The 24790-nt window shown below is 40.6% G+C and overlaps 2 protein-coding genes across 2 annotated transcripts in view; both read left to right on the top strand.

Annotated features, from left to right (window-relative positions):
* Positions 1-1421: 1421 nt before the first annotated feature.
* Positions 1422-9604, top strand: tmem51b (transmembrane protein 51b). The gene is made up of 3 exons (XM_026167607.1): positions 1422-1753; positions 7149-7569; positions 8604-9604. Exons 2-3 carry the CDS (start codon positions 7163-7165, stop codon positions 9034-9036), a joined length of 840 nt encoding a protein of 279 aa, XP_026023392.1. The 5' UTR covers positions 1422-1753; positions 7149-7162; the 3' UTR covers positions 9037-9604.
* Positions 9605-16071: 6467 nt separating this feature from the next.
* The window catches only part of skib (v-ski avian sarcoma viral oncogene homolog b), a 30082-nt gene continuing 21363 nt past the window's right edge, over positions 16072-24790 (top strand). Inside the window, exon 1 of the mRNA XM_026167606.1 lies at positions 16072-17394. Coding sequence (XP_026023391.1) covers positions 16501-17394 — 894 coding nt within the window. The 5' untranslated portion in view covers positions 16072-16500. The remainder of the gene's footprint in view (positions 17395-24790) is intronic.

Below are 24790 nucleotides of genomic sequence, written 5' to 3'. Positions count from 1 at the left end.
GCATTTATATAGCGCTTTTCAAGACCCTCAAAGCGCTTCACAATTCTACTATTCATTCACTCTCACATTCACACACTGGTGGAGGCAAGGTACAGTTGTAGCCACAGCTGCCCTGGGGCAGACTGACAGAAGCGAGGCTGCCATATCACGCCATCGGCCCCTCTGGCCATCACCAGTAGGCGCTAGGTGAAGTGTCTTGCCCAAGGACACAATGACCAAGACTGTCCTAGACGGGGCTCGAACCGGCAACCTTCCGGTTACAGGATGAACTGCCAACTCTTTAAGCCACGATCACTCCTGTAAATGGTAGCAGTTTGCATTTAACAAACACAACATGGCCCAAGTATAGACACTACTAGCATGGAAAGGGTTAAAGCTGACTAGTACAAATTAAGATAGCATTATGGCCCATTAGCCATTGCTGTACTACAGGCTGTAGTGCACTCTGACCTCTTGGCGTCTAACCAGAGCAGGTCCCAAGGACCTTGGCACACAAGGCACCTTGGCACCTGCCACTACAAAAGTGTATGAGGCTTCACATTTAAATATTTCCGTTAATCCCAGTAATTATCTCAAACTAAAATCACTGGTAGTGTTAGGGATCTCCTCTATCACTGACCCAAGATATGGAAAAAAAGACACTTTCTAAACTATAGCTGACAAAAACGACCGCACCAACAGCTCTTCTAGAGCTTTCATTAGGATTATTAGGATTTTCATAAGGATTTAAATAAATAATTGAATCCCCTGAAGGTCATGTGATAAACGGCCTTTTTCTATAAAGATGCTCTCTTAGGATCTTATCACGGGAGCTCATTTTCTCTTTTAGATACCAAAGATACTTTGACAAAGCATGTAGTTACTTACTTGAATAATCAGGCCCTACCTTATTTTAAGCTTTCAGGCCCCTCTGCAACCATTAGTTATTATTCATTTCTGTCTTGTGTTCCTCCTCATACACAACCGGTCTCGGCAGATGGCTGCCCCTCGCTGAGCCTGGTTCTGACAAAGTTTCTTCCTCTTAAAAGGGAGTTTTTCCTTCCCACTATTACCAGGTGCTTGCTGTATTAAAGCACCTTGAGGCAAGTGTTGTTGTGATTTGCAGCCATATAAATACAATTTAATTAAATGTAAACAATAAATATTTATAAGCAAAATTATGAGTTCAATAAATGCACCCTTAATAAATTCACCAGCAACTAAATAACCAAGATTTGCTTATTTTTATTTTTACAGAACATAAATATTTTACTCTGGGCTCTGAAATACTGTCTAATTCCTGTAAGACAATAGTTTTATTGTTCTAATATCTAATTGTGTGTGTCTGTAATTAATACAGTTAATACATCCAACATTAATCGTGTTGTACAATACAATTACTTTATTTCAATAAGCTGTTTCTGGGCGTCTCCTTGTACCACTAATTTATTCCCGGTGGAGGTTTACTTGAGCAGCACTAGGACCAAGAGAACACGGGCGCACTTTACAACAGGGGGTGGCGAGGTTTCACTACGCTTGGAATTTGTGCAAAGTTCTTGTTAACTCTGTTTTTATCTGCAGCGGTAAACATTGTGTTGATCAATTCGTCTGAGATTTAAAAACTTTTTAAAAGGAAAAAAAAGTTGAACCGGCCCTGAATTGCTGCGTCTATGTCGTCTCCCTCTCTTCCCCTCTGATCTTCCTGAAAACACCTGCGTGAGTCAGGTAACTCACCGATGAAGAGGGAAGTACTTGGCCACTGAACGGTGAAAAGGTAAGGCCTACACTTCAGAGCTAAGCTGATTTACGCTCGTATATACTGTGACCAGGACTGTTATCGATCTAATAGACACAGTACGCGAGTTGTTAATCTTTCTCAGTGTCATTGCGTGGGGTTCAATCCAATCTGACCTGTGTCCGGACACGTTTAGATCACAGAGTAATTCATGTGGGCAGGTCCACCCTCTCCCCTTCCTGCTTCACCAGAAAGCATTACCAGCGTTTTTATTTACTTTGACAGTAGTAATATCGGACTGATAGATTAATGTTACCCACAAAACAGACCAACTGGGCCGGTGTTTATTACCTGATAAGCCGAGTTTTAATGCAAAAAATTTACTGATGTTGAACGGGACACACCCATGCAATACAGCAGGCCTGCAATGTAGAGAAAATGAATGACAGCGTTGGTCTATATGTAGTCCTCTTTTGCAGCTGTCACCTTCTTTTCGTCCTTGATCATGTGTGTTTAATAACTGACGAGGGGAACACCAGGACCTGGTCAGATACTGCATCCATTCAACAATTCTTAATAATCAAGTCATGAATATCAAAGTGGAGATGCAATCATTCAGCTGTCCCCCCCCTATACTAAATTTAGTCGCCTGCCCTCTGCTAAGGCAGACTACATTAAATTACATTTACAATTACATCCTTACAGTGGCTCACAGGACAAGGCCACATTCCTGTCCTGCCAGAAGAGAAGACAAACTTCAGAGTCTTCATGCAGTTCAACCACACCTGTCATATTCCATATGACAGGGGTCTCAAACTCCAGTCCTCAAGGGCCAGTGTCATGCAACTTTTCCATGCCCTGGAGGACTGGAGTTTGAGAGACCTGCCGTATGGTGTTCATGCTGTTTTCTACCCCACAGTTACAGCATGTCTGACTGCCTGTTCAGCATGTGCAAAAATATATGATGAGTTTAAGCATGTGATGACTAAGGCCTTCCAGTATGGTGTTTGTCATCACATGTCACAGACATCTGGATGATCATTTGGAATAAATAAAATACTAAAAACGTGTTACTTCATCTTTTATCTTTATTATTATTATTGTTCTTATTTTACACTTTTCATTGTTAGGCATTAGGTTTATTTGTAGTAGTCCTTTCCAACGTCTTTCCCTCTTCCATGTTACTGTGTCAGCTTGTCAGCATCTATTTGGGTTTGGAAGTGGAACAGAAAGTAAAGAAATCCAAAGTGCCATTAAAACCAGCAGAGGTTCTTATATTTAAGAAGAAGGGATTAATTCCTAAATAAAATATGGCATTGAGGTCATTTCCCTCAATGCCATATTTTATTTAGGAACCCTAGAGAGCACTTTGCACTTTTAGCTAACAGCTACAATAAGCATAACAGTTACTGTACGGCTATCTTTTGTTAACATGACGCTTGTTCTTATACATGTTATACATTTATTACCAACCTGAGAGTTTATCCGCTGGTCATTCGACATGACGAATGACTTCTGAAGTATTAATTCAGCTCAAGACACTGTAGATTCCCGTCAGTAACACTTTCGGTCCGCTAGTAAAACGTAGTTCTATTAATCTGCGCTTGAACCGGATGCAAGTTCCAAAAAAACTGAATTTTGGAACTGAAATTGAATTGTAGAACTGAAACTGAATGGTGAGAAGTGAAACTGAAATTATTCGAGAGCTGAATTTTTAAAGGATAAAATGCAGTTTCAAAGCAAATCAATTCATTTTCAAAATATAAAATTCAATTTCAATTTAGTGATGATCATTTTCAAACCATAAATTCAATTTCAAATTAGACTAATTCAAATTCAGTTTTCAAAAGCATTTATTCAAGTTACAATTCAGATTCAATCTGAGCAATTCAAATTGAACTTATTCAAATTCAGTTTCTGATGGCACAGATTTCTGCCCATAGATATGGTTTTGTGTCACACTGCTATTACAAAAAGAGTACACATTTGCTTTAAATGAAAAATGCTGTTTGTTAAGTCACTGTTCATCCCATCACATCAGCAAAGTGCCCTGAAGTGTACACTCATATGCTTCTCCACCTTTTATAAAATGGATGTATCATATCAAAGATTAAATCACAGATTAGAAATTTGAATTAATCCACACTTCTAGGCCAGAAAATGAAATCATGCAAAAACAGTTACAAAAATTATTTACTATATATGTATGGTTTTTCTTTTTTTTTTTTTCTTTTTTTTTTTTAAGATATTCAAATAGCCAAAAACATAAGGACTAATAGATGATGAATGAATTGGCGCCAAACCAGTTAATTAGTAGGTAGCTATCATTGGTCGATATCAACTATTTTCTGATTCACTGGTATCAGTATTCATAACAGCCGATAAGTGAAAACTAAAAAAAAGTAAATGAGAGACAAGAAAATGATCTTCAACCATGTTGTACGTGTTGACATTTCATATTGTTCATCAGGGGACACTCTACAACTTCCCCGTTAGCAACACAGGTTTGAAATTCCACAAAACAACATACAGCTCATAGTGTAATGAGCACATAAATGACTACACATAACAAATGTTAGGAAAATTATGTTTTGTCTTTCTTAAAAAATTGGTCTGATAATGATCAGAATAATAAAATAAATCGCCAAATATTGGTATCGGCCTTACAAATCCTGTATCAGTCAGGCTCTAAACTGAACGCTTTTGCTTTCGTGTATTAGTCTTAAATGGCCATTGTTTGTTCAGTGACTATAGTTTTCTGTTAGGTGGTTACTCTGCAGCATAATGAAACTTTATTTTCAGTGTTATTATCATGATTAATTAAAATGATGCATGGCTTTTACTAAGGTGCTGTAGGTGCATAAACACTACAAATGGCTCATTTTAGCCAGTTGGTAGGTGGTTGCTAGACAACGTGATGAGGTCATGGTATCTGATACAGCTAAAAGCCTTCAGGGGCTGAATAACTACCAGTATGTCAGTTTTGGTTGCTCAACTCTTGATTGTATAAAGGTATGTGGGCAAACAAACAAACACAGATTTTTGTACATTAGTGTGATGTAAAACTGCAGGGGGGTTTTTTTCTTCTTTTTCTTTCTAAATTTCAGTTACTCGTGAAATGTAAATTTCAGTAATCTGTAGTCTAAACATCTTTCTTTTTCTGGTTATTTTGCAGCCTTCCCAAGGTTTCAAACATTTGAATCTTTAAATATTTATATTTGAGTTCAGTCATTTATTTCTGGTTTAAATAACTAAGTATACAATTACCTCCTCTAAGAAGTTTTGCCTTCGTGGTAATAGTTTATATTACTGAGTAAATTCCCAATACTGTTGTTTGTTTTGGTTTGGCTTTATTTTATATTATTTATTAAGAACTGTTTTCATTATTAATACCTTGTAAAAGTGAATTAACCTCTTAGGTCCTGGCATCCACATCTGTGGACATCACGTTTTGGGTTATTTAGACCAAAATACTCAATTTTGCTCTACAAGGGCCTGATATCCACTTACGAGGACATCATACTGCTACTGTTCTATCAAACTTTTAAATGAATATCCTCATATGTGGCTCTTATTTTTCTTAAAAACAAAAAAAGGTAAACAAAACAAAACTGGTAATTCTTTGTTTTTACATTCATCGGGCCCCAATATGCCCAAATATCAAAGTGAAATTGAAAATGCATGCCGTGGAAGAGTTTGGGTCTTAGGAGGTTAATTGTCTTTAGAGTAATATGCCCCTGTCATATTTAATTTGTAAATACTAAGCTAACATGCGTAAGCAGCACACCCCATGAGTCAGCAGATTTTAGAACCACCTTTAACGGCATTAACTTAAAGTAAACACATTGTCTTCAACTTTATCACCTCTCACATCCTTCAGTCTGCGTATTTGTTCATGCACAGCTTGCTTAAGATCCCACCATGACATTTCAATCAGGCTAAGGTCTGGACTTTGACTGGGCCACCGCAGCACCTTCATTCTTTGCGTTTTCAGCCATTCTGTTCAAGATTTGCCGCTGTGCTTGGGATCATTGTCCTGTTGCATGACCCTGTTTCAGCAGCACTTTAGCTGTCAAACAGTTGGCTTCATGTTTGACTCTAGAATATTTTCTTATACAGAGGAGTTGATAGTCAACTCAATACCTGCAGTGTCCAGGTCCTGCGCCTGAAAAACAAGCATTCAGGGCCACTTTGGTTTTGCTTTCCAAAAGACGTTGTTCCAGAAGTCTGTTTGTTCAGATGCAAATTTGCAAACCTAAGCTTTGCGGCCATGTTTTGTTTTCGTTTGTTTTTTTTTAAAGAAGAGGCTTACTCCTGGCAGCACTTTCAAACAAGCCATTTAACATTTTAACGGAGACCTGTGAAGTTTGAGGTTTAAGTCGTGGGTTTTTGCAGGTTTTTTTTTTTTTGTTTTGTTTTTTGTTTTTAAACATTGCATAGTCCCCGTTTGGAATGAATTTGCTGAAACGTGCACTCCTCTTAAGATTGGCAGCTGTCTTGATTGTTTTCAACTTGTGATTGAAAATTGATGGACTTAAGATTGTTTGGAAATAACCCTTATAACCCTTCCCACACCGATGGCATAGAACGTTATTGCTACTTATGGTGTACTTAGGCTGTGAGCTGCTGCTTTGGCATTTTGAACAATTTTTTGGTAAATAAATAGGGACTTGGTGTAATAAGTCATGTGTTTTTTGGTCATCTGAGGTTCTATTTATCTCATTTTAAGACCTATTAAGGACCAGATGATATGTAAAACCTTACAGTTGAACTTACTTTACATTACAAAGATCTTTTGTGTCACTTTTTTATCTTCATCCTTCCTTCTCTTGGGTTGGTGTTTGTCATGTTAAGACATGTGTGGAACTACCAATGAACTCTTTGTTTTCCTGTAACCTGTTTTGCACCACACCTGACGTTTTCTTTTAACCTGTTCTCCTACTTTCTCATGCAAAATGTAGCCTCAGCGCCTTTTTTTGTTTTTAAGAGTATAGCGTCTGAAACCGGTTCATGGATACAGCGAGATAACACTCAAACTGTCATTTTAACCTTTTGTTCTGGAACTGGTAATGGTTTGTTTTATTGACATGGCCCATCTCGTGTGATGCGTGTGGTGCTCTAATAGATATGGACTCTTGAGCCCGTTCTTACCCTGGAAAATCAAAATCAGCTTTATTGGCCATACTAGAAATTAAGCTTAATGTACTTAACAGAATAGACAGACAATACAGACAGAAGCACCATGACGCAGGCAATAACAATGTGGTAATCTTAGAAACTTGGTCACAAATTGAAAAACAAATTCAGATACTGTGATCTAAATCATTTCCTACAGAGGAGGTAAATTTCTGGGGGAGTGTTGGGGTAGATGGTGTCTGCTTGTGCAAACTGAAAAGCCTCCCCCCCCCCCCCCCCCCCTCCCCCCCCTTTGCAGGTTGTTTTGCAGGTATGTGTTCCAGTCGGGGTATATGCGGTGACAACGGCCGTCCCAACAGATCCCCCAGCTCAAGGAGCTCTGGTTCAGGCGCCCACTATGCCCTGTGTGCCCTTGGAGTGGGCGTCATTGCCCTTGGCATTGTCATGATTGTTTGGACTGTGATACCTGGAGGGGATTCGGGTGCCTCTCCAAAACCATCAGGCAACTCCACAGGACCTAATAACAACGGTGGTGGTAATAATTCAGGAGCCACAAAGACCCCAACAGTGGCCATGGTGCTTGTTGGAGTTGGGGCACTGATGCTGATCTTGGCCATTGGCCTTGGTTTAAAGAGCAAGAAGAGAGCTCAGGATAGAAGGAGTGAGCCTGTGACCACAGGAGTCCCCTTTATGACTCCGATACCAGAGGAGCCTCAGCCGTAAGTGATAACGTTTGGTTCTATTTTTATTCCTAGATCATTTATAAATGTTAGGATTTATAAATGATATGATAATTCCTTGAGTTAGCAATCAGGTGTGAAAAGGTATTGTACCGGTGTTGTCTGTCTCTAATCTGTTTGTTCTGCAATAGCCTAGGGTGTACCCCGTCTTTCTGTTTGGAAAGGATCCACTGCAAGTAAACTGCAAATTATGTAACGTCAGGGACTAAGTAAACATTTAGCATTTTATTTACCTCTATAATCCATCCCCCAAATTTTTTTTTTTTAAAAATCAGTTTTTATTTTATTCAACAAGAGAAATGTGGAAAAAATATATCTTTTTTTTTTTTTTTTTTTAAATAGGAGAGATTGTAAATTAAAGTTGTCTGTTATGTGTATCCAGAACATCTGTTCATCCCTTGAGTTTTTTACCTTTTTTACGCTGAAATGATTCATAGGTCACTATTTAAGTAGCTTAACACACAAAAACCCTCTAAAGTTTGGCTCCTTTGAAACTAATGAATGAAACCTGAATTATTTCTAATGGCCAGCAGGTGGCAACTCATGTGATTTAAACAAAAACAGAGAAAAACATGCTTTTACTACTTTGTTGAACTCATTAAAGACTATTGAGTTTATTTTGTGGGCCTTTGCTGTTTCTTATAAATTTCTTGGAGCCACAACAAGAAGCTTCTTTCAGACAAAAAGTAACATTGACAATCTACTTTGGCTTAAACAGCAGACATCGGCACCGCTTACCTAGTCAATATACTAAGATATTAAGCAGATAAAACACAAAGCTAATAAACTTAAGAGTTTATGGGGACCAAAACAAAGCTGAAAAAGATGGACACAAACACGAATGAATGCCTGTATGGTGCCTTTTGAAGGTGTCAATCGGCAAAAGGTTGTTGACAGCTTTGGTTTGTCATCGCTGTGTTTTTGGGGCTCCTTTTAACTGTCGAAGTTGCCAAAAGAAGGCTTATAAAGTGTGTCATTTACAATGATTTGTCAAAACTTTTGTCTCTTTCCAGCGACCCAACTACGTACAACGTGCCAACCTATGAGGAAGTGGTCAGCAGCAGTGAGTACCCCGTGCGTCAGAGTAACCTTCGGCAGAGCACCTCTCACCTGCCGTCCTATGAGGACATCATAGCTGCGGTGGAAAACGAGGGAACAGAGCCCGCTAACAACACGACTGACGAAACCCCTGTTAATGATCAACCTGCAGCCGCTGAGCCTCCATCTGAACCCGCTGGCCTTACATCTAACCCCAGTATGCCAACCCGCAGTGCTAGTCGAGCCAGCCGCTTGCTCCGGCCCCTCCGAGTGAGAAGAATCAAATCTGACAAACTGCACCTGAAGGACTTCCGCCTTCAAATCCGCACCCCCACACAGAACCCAGTAACCATTGAACCCATCACTCCTCCTCCACAGTATGAAGATAAGATGCCTGAATTGAAGTAGGGCAAGCGTTCTACATCTATCTTAATATGCGTTTCTAAAAAAAGGAAAAAATTAATGTAACACTTATGAATTTAGTGGATTTATCGTAACATTTCTGGAGAAAACGATGTGAAAGGTTTGTGTTAAGCAGGTAAATGCAGTAAGAACAAAGGGGCCACACAAGCCCACTGCTGAAATTAGAATCTTGTTCTTTACCAAAAAGCTCTGAATTTGCATATTTATGCTATTATAATTCATTATTAGGTATGTGTGAAAGGATCCGCTTTCAGATTTAAGTCTGTTGTTTCTAACAATCATGTTATAATTTATGTCAAACAGAAGATAGTCTTTCAATCTTATTTATTAGCCAGCTGTAACATGTTTTTCACCTTTCCAAGACTTAATGTTATTGCTGTGTCTTGATTCTGGTTTGCTTTGAAGTTTGGAGAAGTTGAAATTACATCCTACAATTTAACGGGAGAATCATTATTATTTTTAAATCATGCTATGTTTAAGTATTCTAAACTTAGTATTTGAATATAAAATTAGTGTGTGTGTGTGTGTGTGTGTGTGTGTGTGTGTGTGTGTGTGTGTGTGTGTGTGTGTGTGTGTGTGTGTGTGTGTGTGTGTGTGTGTGTGTGTGTGTGTGTGTGTTTTTTTTTTTTAAACTCCAAGTCTTAAGGTAACTTTATCCTTTAAGACAAATGTTAAGAAAGGGGAAAAAAATATGTGTTGGCACATAACCAGAAGAAAGGTTTTGGATATTCTGGTGATGTATCATTTTATTCATTGTCTCTTAAAATGTTGAAATGTTTAGATCTCTTTAACTATGTTGTATTATTTGTAAAAAGTGAAGAATAAATTGTTGTTTTTTTTTCTATTTTGTTTAAGTTTAACTTTATATTTTTGTTTCAAAATGTCCGTAAAACAAGTTCAGCATGTATTTAATACTCGTGTAATGTCAACATTTAGTAAATGTAGTTGCTTTTCTTAAAGTATGACGATCCAATGTTAGGATGCAGTTTAATTTTCCTACATTTGCTTGGTATACGTTTTGGGGGGGAAAAATAACATGCCCCTACTGTAATTCGACTTTTGATTAATAAAATCGAATGGTGAATGTTTTGACCTGCTCTTTTCTAAAATGTGTCAACATGACCATCCCCCTGAATATTACTTTGTGCTTTTGCATCTTAAGTTTGGCACCCTCCAGTGTTTGAATTTGGTCATTTATTCATTTCACAGTTCGTCATCTTTTTGTACCTCAGTCTGTTTGGGTTTTTTTTTGAAAGCCGGTCCGAATCTAAAAGTAATTATAAGTGGAAATTTTTAAAATATTTGCTAATATGAGCTGAGGTGGGCAATATAAAATCGTATTGAAAAAATATTACATTAAAAATAAAAGTTGTTATTTAAGTAAAAACAGCTAAAATCAGGAAAAATGTAGGTATTATTGTAGGCGAGTGTTATAGCATTATTTAAGTTCAACTTTCACCCATACCAAAATGTAAGCATTAGCCTTCAATTAATTTGAACCCTAATTGTTTATTGATCATTTCTTTAAGACTTAAATTGCTATTTTTCTGGATGATTAAGTTAAATGGCTGATTTTTCTTTTTGTTTGTTTGCTGTTTTGTAACAATTCTAGAAAAAAAAATTTTAATTTTTTTTTGTTAAATGCCCAATGCAAGTACCCAGAGCCTAAACTGGCATCTTCAAATCATGTTTTTTTTTTTTTAACCAATAAATTATTTATAAAGAAGAAAACTAAGTGAAAGTATTGAAAGGAACTGCAGGATGTGAAAAGTCAGAACAATGACATATTTCATTTCTTTGTTTTTTTTCATAATTGTATAATTGTCAAATTAGCTGCTAATCACTGATTTGATTGTTTTATATCTGTTAAGCCATTTCAGGAGTTGTTATGGCTCCTTTGTCCACCCCCTGCAGCTCCCTGTGAGAAACAATATAAAAACGCCAATATGGAACTTTTCATTTATATTTGCTAACATCTGTTGCTATTTGTTGTTGTATGTAGGTCAGAAGGTTGGTTGCTATATGTAGCTAACAAAAAAGGATTGCCTCATGTCAAAAATAAAAACAGCCTTTTTTTCTTTTTTAAAAAGAATCCATGTTTCCAATCCATATTTTCTCCCTCCACGCGTGTTCCATTTTGTCTACGATAAAAACCACAAAATGTAAATTTTTATTATTGTAGTGCTTTCATTTAATTTCTTTCATTTATTTATGGTTTTATTGTATTCGTGCTTGTCAATACATAATAATAATATTTGCCTCTATAAATAGAGGGGAAGTATGAGATGACATATACATACTGTACTTGAGTCAAAAGCTTTAACCCTGAAATAGAACTTCACATCAGTTTTTGAGATTGACCTTTTTCATGGTGATGATGATGACATGATTATTCATGTTCAAAGCAGCTGCAACTGGCAATCATTACAAATGTGAATGGTTATGCTGACTTTGTGCATTCAGTCATTCAATTGCTGTTGTATCTGTCACCAAGAACATCACCGTACAGGCCAGCGAGACACCACGGATGATGAAAGATGCAATGTTCAAAGTACAAAATTACTCTTTAACTCTGGCAACATGGTGCATAAAGGTACCAAAGCACCATCACTAGAGAATACAGAGTTTCTTCAATGACCCTATGAATACCAGACAAATGTAGCAGACTATCTAAGACATCCCAGACAATAAAGCTGCTCCTCCACCCTGTGAGAACAATACAACCTTTCTAAATGAGCTCAACAAATATCTTGGGAGGTTCAAGGCACTCAGCAACACACCCGTAAAGAAAAATGTTCCAGTTGCTGATGAGCAGTCTTGAAATAGCTGAAGTCCGGAAGACCTCGAAAGGAGTGAACATAAGTAGCAGGCCCTGAAGACATACCTGGTTAGATGTTTAAGGAATGCAGCAACCAGCACACCTTCAATATGTCACTGGATCACAATGTCCTACTGTCTTGTTTCAAGATTGCTGCCATCATTGCAGTACCTTGAAAATCACTTGTTTAAATGATTTCTGCCCTGTAGCACCCACCTTAAAGGCAGCTGGTAAAGGACCACACTGTTTTCATTACAGTTTGCTTACTACCCAAATCACTCTACAGAAGACGCCATCTTCTCTGTACTACATCTCAGCCAAGCAAATGTTGTTTGTGGACTTCATTTCATCGTTTAAGATCATCATTCAACAGCATGAACATGCTAAACTCGTTCCCATGGGCCTCAGCACCCTTATGTGTAAGACTTCCTCACCAAGAGACCTGACCAGACTGTAACTTCATCTCTTTGAGCACCAGCTCTCCTCAGGCCCGTGTCCTGAACCCCCTGCTAACCCATGATTGCTGTCCGAGATTCACATTGTAAAGTATGCTGACAACACAGTGGTAGCAGGTCTCATTCAAGATGACAACAACCAGGCCTACAGAGAGGAAGTGAACCAACTGAACCAGCACACACTACTTGGCTCTGAATGTCAAAAAAACCCAAAAGGGGACTATCTTTGACTTTAAGAGGAGCCAGTACAGTCACATGCTATTTCTCATCACCAACAACACAGTGGAAATGATGAGCAGCATCAAGTTTCTGTGGATACAGATAACAGACACCCTGTTCTGCTCTCTTGTAAAGAGATCTCAGCAGCGCCTGCACTTTTTCCCACCGGTTGAGGAGAGCTCACCTCCCCCCTCGCATGCTCACCACTTTATATAGAAGCTCTATAGAGAACTTACTGACCGCATGCATGTCTGTGTGGTCAGGAGCCTGCAGTGCCTTAGACTGGAAGTCCCTGCAGAGAGTGGTGAGGACACTGGAAAAGATCACTGGGACTCCACTTCCCCACATCCAGGATGTTGCGCAAGAGCGCTGCCTGACCAGAGCAAACAAAGTCACACGTGACCACTCCCACCCCCACCATACACTTCCTGCTGGCCTCTGGGAAGAGACTCGCAGGATACACAACAGAATAACTGGATTCTGCAGCTTCTTCAGCCAAACCACCAGGCTGCTCAACTTTCAGTAAGCTCCCCCACCACTGTCGTACACATGCACACACTCATACAGTTGTTCTCAAGACTATGTTCAACATATGTTTGCAAAATATACATCTAATGTGCATTATATTTTTACAGATTTTTATTTCTATCTTATTCATTATTTCCTGTTAAATGAATGTGTCACAATGACCCATGTCAGAATCACATGCTGTTTGAATTCTAAGGTTAGTAACTTGTCAGGAATAAAGTGATTTCATGACTGATAAAGGCATAAAATGTGAACTTGATATCACTAAGGTCATTTCTAAAATAAACTACAATCTAACTAATAATAATCTATTAGGTAATAACAGGAAAGAAGAACGAACTTCTTCATTACTGTTTTTTAATAGAATATAATCAGTATACACACACACACACACACACACGTATATATATATATATATATATATCTATATATATATAGATATATATATATAGATATAGATATAGATATAGATATATATATATAAATGTAAACTGCACTGTCCAAAACCACATGACTCTAACAGTAATAAACAATGTGAACTGCCATCTCTTATGTAAAACTGCAAAATACCAACATCAGACCATCACTTAAGTGTTTAATGAGACAGTTTTTTCCTTTTTCTTTGTTTTATTAATGCTAAACTGTTATAGCAATTTTACTGCCAACTAAAAAAAAAACAAAAACAAAAAAACAACAACCAAACATTAAACCTTTGACTGTTATGATTTTACAGAGACTGTTCTGGGGCTAAGGCTGCTTGCTACCGTAGCTGTTAGCATAACCCTACTCTTTTACCTGTTAGCATATTGTTAGCCACTGTGCTAATTTTTCTCCATTTGTCCTGGTGGCTTGGTAGCTTAGAAAGTATACACATTTCTATCTGTCATTTAGAGCAGAGAAAACAGTTGTTAAGTGAGATTATGACTTCAAACTGAAAAAAAGTGCAAAAGTAAGAGTGATCCTCTGTGCTAATGACTTCACCATATGCTTGGAGTCAAATGTTCCAGTTAAGATGATGAGACTGGAACTGGTGGGTTTAGGGATTTCCCTGCAGAATGTATAAATAAAGGCAAAGTTTGATCCTCTCTAGAGGGATCAAAATTTCTCTTCATCACAGACCAAGTCTCACAACCAGCAAAAGCAATCATTTGATGGGAGGTTGCTGGTGCTAAAGGAGCATCTGCGACTTGGCAAATCTGCCAGTTCAACTATTTTTTCCAGTTTGCACTATGCCTGATTACTGTGTGTTTAATAGAAATGTAAAGTACCATGTTTTATGTTCATTTTAGTCGGATTTTGTTTGAATATCAGATCCTATTTGATGATTCATCAGCTCAGAAATCCTGGAAATTGCAAAGGGTTCACAAACTCATGAACAACCACACTTTAACCCCTAAATTTAATTCATAATTAATATCTGTCTTTCATTTAGTCTTTCTGAAAACTTCTGAATTTAACTGGAAGAGGAAATTGATTTGTTGCTGATGTAAAATAACTAAAACTACACTGTGAAATTATCTATGAGAATTTCTGTTATAGTCTATTTAATTATTACACCATTAAACTGTAAAACTTAATAGCTTGTCTTGCTTGTTGACTAATAATTAAGTAACCTCAACTCGCACTCAGTTGGGCTTACTTAAGAGGGATAAGTCGCATTACGGTAACCGGGCTTAAGCAAAGACCTCTAATTTTAAGCTAATACACTTCATACATGGTCATGTTTACAAATTTTACTGTAAATAAAAACAGAAAATGTCACTATGTAGGGCGATTTACAAAGTGAGATCTCACTTTTTGTAGTGTTTCTACGTCTCACCCCCACCCCCAAATACAAACGTAAAGTAGTGCAATTACATGTAAATCTTCCAGGTAATTTTTTTTTTTACATTAGAACAATGCAAATTGTTAAATATAATGGAATCTACTCAGTTGAAATTGGCTTGATTGGTATAAATTCGGTTTAAACCAAGCACATTATCCTTAATGGCAAATTTAGATTTCATATATTTCAGTTGCATTTTACTTACAATTGTTGCCTCGTGTTTTAATGAGGGTGCAAAATGACTTTTCTACTTTGTTTAGCTGTATTAAGAGTTGATCAACGACGTTTCACGCCTGCCGGGGTTCATGGTGCACGAGTTTCCATCATGGTAGCCTGTTGTTAGCTAAACCTTTAACACTATTCTTGGCTGCACAAACACTGGAAACTGCATTACACATCAGCAAGTATCAAAGTCTAAACACAACATAACCGAAATAATGATCACAACACTACTAAATTAAGGTTTTGAAGTTAAATATTAACAGTCTCATGGGTCTTTGCACTCTGCAATTACAGAAGCGTCCTGCACAGGTAAGAAAGACATAAACACATAATGAAATTAAAGTATGCGCAAACATACTTTCCTGTATGCAGGAGAAAACGTAATATAAGTAAACTCAAGTGTACTTATTTTAATTAATTGAAGGCCTCATTTGCATTTACAGGTCAGCAATGTATACAAGTGCATATTTTAGAAACTATAGATTTTTTTAGGCTAATATATTTCTATGTAAATTATCGTAAAAAGAAACACAACAGAAGCACTCACAGTACAACACGGCCAACTTCAAACATGTACATAAGTCAGTAGTTACTTAATGCGTGCATTCGAGTATTGCATGTTTTTACTGTTTTCACTTACAAATCCCTCCATATCGTGTTAAAATCTGTGCTGACCGCTTTCTGCGACTGAAACAGTGCTGACCTACAAGGCGTATGCATTTGAAGTAAAGTTTGTGTTTGCTTTCCCAGTATCAACTACATTTTCCAGAGCTCCACCCTCGCCTGGGTTTAGAAAGATTTTTTTCCTTCTTTTTTTCTTTTTCTTTTTTTTTTTTAAATGTGCAGCTGCCCTGGAGCAGAGGGAGGAACAGCTGGCTGAGGGAAGAGCCAGCCCGGGGAGTCAGTCACATTCCTGGCTGGGATTCAATGACTGAACCAGACACAAACAAACAGAGAGGGCGAGAGAGAGAGAGAGAGAGAGGGAGGGAGAGAGAGAGAGAGAGAGAGAGCGACTCACACATTGAGTGAGTGGGGAGACAGCAGACTGAATGTGCGCCAGACTGAGCAGACGAGGCATATTTCGGGCGCACATTAGGAGTGCGTAAAACCGCAGGAGCATAGAAACATAGTACCCGGTGATTGTATGTTGGATAATACGACTTCGGAGTCGCTTAGTTGTCGACTTTAATTGCGTGTGCTTACAGGAACTGCCCTATGATTTCAGCAGCTCTCAGTTTTCTGAATGGACGCGCTGGGAAGCTTCTCCGGTGACATGGAAGTGCGCGTTATTGAGCGTGTAGCCGGATGCTGAGGACGCCCGACCCGATAAGTCGATTTCAGCTCGCATTTTGAGTTTTGAACTCTCTTCTCTAACCGACAACATGGAGGGCACGAGCTTCCAGCCCCATCCTGGACTTCAGCAAACTCTGCAGCAGTTTAATCTGAGTTCCAGGCGCTCCCTCGGTGGACCGGCGGCGTTCTCCGCTCGATGGCACCAGGACTCACTCTTCGAGAAAGATGCCAAATCCGTCGAGATGATGCTCACCCTGCCGGCTCAGACACCTCCAGTGATGTCCGGTCCACTTTTCATCCCGTCCGACCGCTCCACCGAGAGGTGCGAGACGGTGCTGGAGCGGGAACCTATCTCCTGCTTCGTCGTCGGTGGTGAGAAACGACTGTGCCTACCGCAGATTCTCAACAGCGTTCTCAGAGATTTCTCCCTCCAGCAGATCAACTCGGTCTGCGACGATCTCCACATCTATTGCTCCAGGTGCACGGCGGACCAGCTAGAGATCCTCAAAGTGGTGGGTATCTTGCCCTTCTCGGCACCGTCCTGTGGGCTTATCACTCAGACGGATGCTGAACGGCTTTGCAACGCGCTCATCTACGGCGGTACTTACCCTCCTCACTGCAACAAGGAGTCGGGCTCTCTGGAGTTGGAGCGAACCGAGAAAAGCTTCAAAGTGTATCACGAATGTTTTGGTCGTTGTAAAGGCCTGTTTGTCCCGGAACTGTACACCTCTCCGGGTGCCGCCTGCATCCAGTGCATGGACTGCAGACTCATGTACCCACCTCACAAGTTTGTTGTCCACAGTCACAAGAGACTAGAGAACCGGACAGTCCACTGGGGCTTTGATTCGGCCAACTGGCGGGCTTATGTGCTCTTAGATCCGGACTACACCGGGAAAGAGGAGAAGAGTCACCTGGAGAAGCTGCTCAAAGAGTTAAAAGGAAAATTTGATCTCACGGGAAAACGGTCCAGTAAATCTTGCAGAGTAAGTCTGTGTGTTTTCCCCCTTTTTTGATTTTACAACGATGGCTTTTTGTGTTTGAGGAATTTTGCAGTGAATTGTTTGTTTGTATCTGTTGATATCTGAACTACATCATCTGCGCTGATTGACATTAATCTGAGAAGACTTCCTTCTTCTCAGGCCTGCCAAGTTTCCTTTGATTAACTGATTGATTGTATCTTTCACAAGTGTTACCAGCCTTATCAAATGCCCCAACAGGGTAAAAATGCTGATCAAATGTCACATCACACCTTTCTGTACCTGTCCCATCTCATTTAGAGGTTCACTCACTTCTTCTGTGTGTGGAAAAAAGTGAGACTAACAATCAGCTTAATGCTCCCGAGCATACATCCCATCACCTAAAACTCATCCACCCAACCCCCAGGGTTACCCAAGGGCAGCTGCATTATGATAAATTGAGTCTCCCTGATATATTTTATTAGTGTGTGAGAGAGAAGCGAGGGGGCAGGTCGTGCATTATGGTGCCATGAGGTGGAGAAGGGGGGGATAAGAGTTTAAGGAGGTCTTGAATATGGAAATGTGTGTGTGAAAGAGTGAGAAGAGGTTTGTGCTCATCAGGACAAGGATAAGAAATCTGAAAAGTGTGCGCGCATGTTTGTCTATGTGTGAGTGTCCCATTGTGGCTCCTTGCGTGGGTCAGAGATGTTTAGTATGGACAAAGGGCCAGGAGACGAGGTGGCTGTTCCTTCGTCACAGAGCAGCTGTTGTGTGGGACTCTGCTAATGAGTGGACATCTCTGTATGCATCACCATGGCGCTGCTCCAGTCTGAGCAGGAGCCAGGAGATGTCTCACAGGGAAACCTCAGTACTTGCTTTAATGGGAATAGACGCTGGTTTATAGAAACATGAAATGAGGACGTTGTGTTGAGGCTCTTCGCTGCTGATTTATGTCACCTTTCCACGAATTGGATGGCCTCTTGACGAAATCTCTCCGCAGTCGAGAAATATCTGTCTGTGGTATTTAAGTCTTGCACCTGTGATGTTTCAGCAGGTCTTGACGCATGACCTGTGAGTTATATATTTCCACAAAATGTTGATTCCTGCACTGTCAGTGTTTCAGAGAGTGTGCGAGAGATACAGAGGGCCTGCTCATCATGGATTGAAAGGGACGAAGGGGGCAGTGTTTGTTTGTTTGCTGCGGTTCACTGTCAGTTGTGTCCCAGTTAGCAGACAGGCCCCGTCCTCAGGGAGCTGCACACCAGCGCTCTCCTATACATCAGCCTGACAGGCCAAGCTGCTGAAAGGCTGGACTGAGGCTCACAGACTGTGTTTGGCTCAGCTTACCCATAAAATAAAAACACAATGTTATCGGTCTGTCTCAGCCTCCCTCTGATGTCAGGGTGTTTTATTAATAAGAGGCAGCCCCGAAGGTTAGCTCCTCTGCCTGTAACATCTGTCTAGACTCCCACCTCATGCACTGAACATGGTGGTTGTTGCAGACACCGCCAGGGGAAGGTACTCAGTTTACTGGACCGACTAAAATGTATTTATTTATTTAAAATTCTAGTTTTTATTGATAACATGTGCGTGTACATGCAAGTATTCCCAGTCATATTCTAAATGGGGAAAGGGAAAAAAAAGTATTCTGCCCACAAAACAGCAGAAGCCGGATTGGCCAGGCCAGTCATTGTGTCTGTTTTGCATCAAATGCAGCATTTGGTCAGTTAGCCCTATAATGTGCAGATGAGGGCAGATTGGAGAGAGCACGCCGCAGACTCTCTCATTCAGAAGATGCAGGGTGTGTGAGCCCGGCCTTGATATGTGTTGTCAAAGGGCCTTGACCTGTGACCTCGCTCCAAAGACACTGACCCAGCCTACCCCCATTCTTTTTACACCATCCAATCTCATGCCCTTGTGTCCAGTTCACTGGCCAGATGGCTTTCTGATAAAAGACGGAGGGATATTCACCTGGCAGACAAAAACATTTTTTCTCAGCCGCGGCTCAATTTCCAATGAAACGTCACCGTATTGGAACCATTAGGTCAATTTTCAGACGAATAATAATATTTATTACTCTGTAAATTTTATGGGAATAGACACAAATTGCTTTCTTCATTGCTCTGAACTTTGCATGTAATAATTTAAATATGAACTTTTCTGATTAGCATGGAAATCTTCAAGAAAGAGGATTTCAACTGGAGGGGGAAAAACTTTTTGAATATTGTATTTAAATTTAAAAAAACAACAAAAAAAGCTCTAAGCAGTACGCCCAATGCAATCAATCATTTGAATGAGTGGAGAGTAAAAGTAGACTCTGGAGAACTGTGTCGACCCTCCTTAATGGAATGGATATTAAAACCACCCAAGTGAGGCCAATTTATTCCATTTCTCAACCCATTGTTCTCCTGGCTCAATGCAATTAGTCTCAAACCTGGAGTAAACCAGAGTGTGTGCCCAAGGCTGAAGGGTTGCATGTTTTGATCATGAGCTGTTTTTATAAGTGAATGAATAAATGAAAAAAAAATCTCTCGACTGCTTTCATCACCCGGTAACCATGCCTTTATCTGCACTTGTGTGTAGGTGTCTTTATGTAAAGCGGGTATAAAAGTGTGTTTGCATGTAAACAGGCGAGTGTAATGACTGGATCAGCTGTGCGAGCCAGATTAAAATGAGCTCACGGCCAGCTCATTTCCATTCCCATCTGTCTGCTGACCTCTGTAAAGCCCTGGATCCTGACGTGGTATAACTCTTTGGTCCTTGGTGGGCCTGTCTGACCCACTCATTAAAGACCCAACCCACCCGTATCACCATCGTGCTGTAAACACTGAGCAAATCGCATTGAATTCAGGTTTGGTAGCATGTTTCTCAATCTCCCGGCGCATCAAAAACTGCAGTTTCAGTTGGACACATCATTCTTTTGAGTGCAGTCGCCTGAGTCCTGACACCCACGTAAACTCGCTCCACCCTCCCTCCTCCCTCTGCAGTAGACAACACTCCTGTGCTGGCCAGAGTGTTTTGGCCAAAGCGGGGACAGTGTGTCAAGGCAAAAGGGGTGTCAGGCGCTCCCAGGGGTTGTGGCCTCCATTCTAGCGGCGATGACCCCATGTTTAAAGAGTGTCAGCTGGGGTTCTGTCATGGGTAATGTGCGCTAAAGACCTGCCGCCTCCTTTGTTTGGGAGCCAGGCTTTCAGAGGCTGTGAAGTGCAGCAGTTTCTCTTTGTTACCGTGCTGTTTCTTTAGCCGCTGTGTGGATAGGTCCGTAACCTCCAGCCTTTCCGAGGGTGGGAAATCCACGCTTGTGAGTTTGCTGTGTCACCGGTTTCCTAGTTATGTGCTCAAAGACAGAGTGGAGCCTTTGGTGGTGTCTGCATGTCTGATAGAGATAACACTGGGCAATAATTCAGTGTTATCATTAATAGACTTTCAGTTGAATCATATTGCTTTTTTGATATTATCATGTAATGATTTTATGGTCTTTTGAATTTGGCCTTATGGGTTATTTTAAGAAAATTAAATTGGAAGCAATTAATAGATTATTTTATGACTACAAATAGATCTGACATAATTTTCTCTGTCTATACAAATATATACAACAATTAAAATGATTATTAAAGTTAAAAAGGTTATTTTTTTGTATTTTCAACAGTCCATTTGTTGAAAAGCTTAAAAAAACACATAACATAACACTTTTGACTGATTTCTCCTGTAAAAATAACCACAAACAAACAAGCAAACAAACAAACAAAAGAAGCAATAAATAAATAAAATAGCATAAAATATGTTATAAGTTATTAATGCCAGCAGTGGTTTTAACATCATTGTGTTCAAACTACTTCAAGTGTCTGCAAGTAAAAGCAAATTCATTCTCTGCATTTAAATTAAAGTATTAGGAGCTGTGGGACAAGCACAAAGCCAGCGCCTTGGTTAAAGGTATAATATAGTATTAACCTCAGTCCATATTATATTACTACTAATACCTACTTTAAATGAGGTTCTTTATGTGTTTTGTTTCTTGCATTCGCTGCTGTGTTTAGGCGCATAATGGCTTCTTACAAAGTGAAATCGCAAGAATTGGAGTAGAAAATGGATAAATAAAATACATTCATGCAACTTATCGAGGTAATTCAATTATTCAAAAACCCTAAAACTAAACAAAAAATAATTTCGGGGATTTCAGACATATAAGAGTGCCCGTTTCTTTTTCTGATCATTTTGCGTGGACGGGGTTTAGCTCGTTTCTGCTCTGAACCTCGATGACACAGTGCAGTGCTAATGTGTGAAAGACTTCTTGTATAACTCATGGAGTGAGGGAGGAAGATGATTAGTGTTGATCAGTGATGATGAGATGAGGGAGGAGATGAGCACTGGCTGTGACTGCAGTCAACAAGCCAGTCAGTCAGTCAGTTGGTCCGTTAGTGGCAGAACAGATGCCTGTATTGAGTTAGTGTTATTCCACAATCATCATCAATTCCTCCTCGATCACCTCCTGATTTCCAGCTCTGTGATTAAGAGTCAGGCCCATCTGGTGCAGAGACAGGAAATCCTGGAGTCTGCATCTGCTGCTGGCTGAGCTAGTAAGCTGCTGCAGTCAAGGGGGTTTAGGCTCTTATAATCCTACATAACTACTGGAATGCCGAGACCATAGTGCACATCAAAACCATCGTTTTCTCTGGATGGCATTTGCAGAACGTGCAAAGGCTCCGCTGTGGACTTTCTTCTTCTTCTTCTTCTTCTCCCCACTCAAAGTATCCTCTCAATTTATAGCCTGTCCCAGTGGAATTTCGTAATTAGAGCATGAATTAGATATACTGCAGAGAGCACATTACATAGAGCAACCAACAGCGTAACTGCACATATAAAATTAAGTGCTCGCCTGGTGAGACATTAGAGGTCAAAAGACGTAAAAAGGCACGAAAATATTTATCCCTTTAAATTTCTTCTCGTCTCTCTATAATGACTTGCAGATCTAAGCTACAGAACTGTTAGACCACATTGGAGATGTGCTAATGGAGCTCCAGCCAGAGCAGAAGTAGGCCCTGCTGGTGCCATATGACAAATCGGCATGCTGCTCTCGCCTACAATCCGCCCACCAAACACCTTCAAAGCTATCAGGAGGATTAGCTCACGCAGCTAAACCAAACAGACTGCTCAGTGTTCAGACAGCATTTGGTCCAAATCTTGTTTGTGCCTCCTGTTTTGGTGGCTAGCAGATCACAATCGGGGGGCTGCTGTCGGTTCAGTCATAACTGGGGCAGTGCTGAGGTGATGCACAGTGCCGTGGCTGCGGCAAAAAGAAGAATAAATGTTTTAGGGATTTGGACGACTACCTTGCTCTTTGGGATATACATAATTTATTTTCGGATTAGGATGGTTTAGATTAACTTTGAGTTCTCTGCAAAGTTCAGAAGACGGTGTAGCCAAGGCGACTCAGACGGGCGCGAATGCACTTTTGTCTTTTTTTGTGACATAAAAGCTTCGTGTTCAGTTCTGGCGGGAGGGGAAAAAGGCTCTGGATCTGTTTTGTATATGTTTCTGCATGTGGGCAGGTGTGGAGAACAACATTTAGAGGCCTCTGTCAGACTCCACACACTGCCAGGAAGGACTCGTCCTCAGTCAGAGTCTGCGCCGTATGCTTGTGATTGGAGGGCGCCTGTGGTTGCTAAGCAGAGCTGCTCTTCCTGTGCTAAATAAGAACTTCATGCTCTCTGGCTGGTGGGCTCAAAAGTAGCACGCCAAAACGCACACTCACGCAAACACACGCGCACACACACACACACACCTCTTACAGTACAGAGACCTAACGCGTCTCCATTCACTGCCCATCCTCTTTCATTGTGACCTCCACACTGTGACTCGACAACTCTCTCCTCCTCCTCCTCCTGCTGCCCTCATGCTTTCCTTCCTCCATCTCCTCCTCCTCCACTTCGCATAACATTCACTTCTCCCACAGGTCAGCACGGAGTAAACCTCCCCCCCTCCATCACTGAGACCTCCTCGACTGACACCACCTCTTTCTCTCTCCTCTGCCTCGCCACCATCACTCACCTCCTCAGTTTGACACCTCCTCAACCCTGTAGGACACACACACATGCATTCACACGCACGTACTCACAAAGACACAGACACAGGCTCTCCTACACTGAGTTCTCCTACTGCACTCCCCCTCACACTGCATTATACTTAGATCTCCACCTCCACTGTAGTGAGCACATGCTGTATCGGTCTGTATTCAGACTGGCCTACATACAGTATGCCACACATGTATCACTGTGCTGTTCCTTTGGTACAAAAGCTGCTGGTCTCACTCGGATGGATGGATGGATGGATGGATGGATGGATGGATGGATGGATAGATAGATAGATAGATAGATAGATAGATAGATAGGGAGTGAGTGCTACTTTGTCAGGATGACCTCATAACCATCCTCTAGGCTTTCAAGAGCCTGCTAAATGAACAAATGAGTGGGCTCTACATTTTTGTCTCTCTCCTGATGGGCTGTGTGCTATGAAAGATCTCTATCATGTTGTGTATCTGCTGGTAAAAGAGCACTGTGTCTTCTTCCTGAGTAGATGCATGTACCATGCGGCTCTTAGGAGTTTTATTTCGCTTACTTTTACTTTCTTAGTTGGTTACAGCTTTTGGGTCGTAGAAGCTCAATCATTTTGTGCAAGTCCCCGTAAGCTCTTCAGGCCAGCTCAACATGTTGTCTTGCAGAGACGAAGCAATGCAGCATTGTCAGCAGGCACCCGTATCAAATGAATTCAGCACAGCTGTCCTAGCAGACTCTATTGCAGTGATGGGGGGGGTAGAGAAACGTTATTTATTCAGTATTAAACTCACCCCAGGACCCGTCATGGCCACTCTTTGCCACAGTATCATTTGGTCAGGTGGACCTTTTCCCTCTTTGACCTTGCCGGTCTTGTTTATTACCTCATTCAAAAGCAGAATGTACTGTAACTTTGCAAATGCATCCATCTCATGAGCTGGCCACCTGCCCCACTAGGTTCTCGCTGTCTGTTCTTTCTTTATTTTCAGCACACCAGTGGCTATATTTAAAAAGACAGGCGTAAAGATAGGCCACGGTTGCTCACACGCTGAGGTTACCTCCCCACACCCCCCACCTTTTTGCAGGTGTCTGATAGTTTCAAGATTGTCCCTGCGCTGCACTTGCTGTGCCGGCTGTCTAGGCAGGGCAGACTCCCTCCCTTGTGCTCGTAGCATTGACAAGCGTCTGGCTTTATTTCCAGCCAGTCGACGAGCTCAGACACAGGCAGCCATGGACTGAAATAGAGCAGGCCCACCCTTTATCCTATAATGAAGGGACTATTATAAGCCCAGTGTCTTAAGCTGTGTATAGCCGATGTCAAGGGAAGCGCTAGTGCATACATCATGTTAAAAAACATCAAGCTGCTTTAAAGA

The sequence above is a fragment of the Astatotilapia calliptera genome, chromosome 5, assembly GCF_900246225.1.
Source record: "Astatotilapia calliptera chromosome 5, fAstCal1.2, whole genome shotgun sequence".
NCBI classification, from domain to species: Eukaryota; Metazoa; Chordata; class Actinopteri; order Cichliformes; family Cichlidae; genus Astatotilapia; species Astatotilapia calliptera.
The sequence above is the reverse complement of the archived record's forward strand: the minus strand, read 5'-3'. Positions and strand labels throughout refer to the sequence as shown.

What these genes read in the sequence shown, in the direction of transcription:
- tmem51b (XM_026167607.1), top strand. Translation starts at nt 7,163, where the DNA reads ATGTGTTCCAGTCGGGGTATATGCGGTGACAACGGCCGTCCCAACAGA. An exon ending in ATACCAGAGGAGCCTCAGCC is followed by an intron (nt 7,570 to 8,603) that starts GTAAGTGATAAC and finishes GTCTCTTTCCAG; the next exon opens with CGACCCAACTACGTACAACG.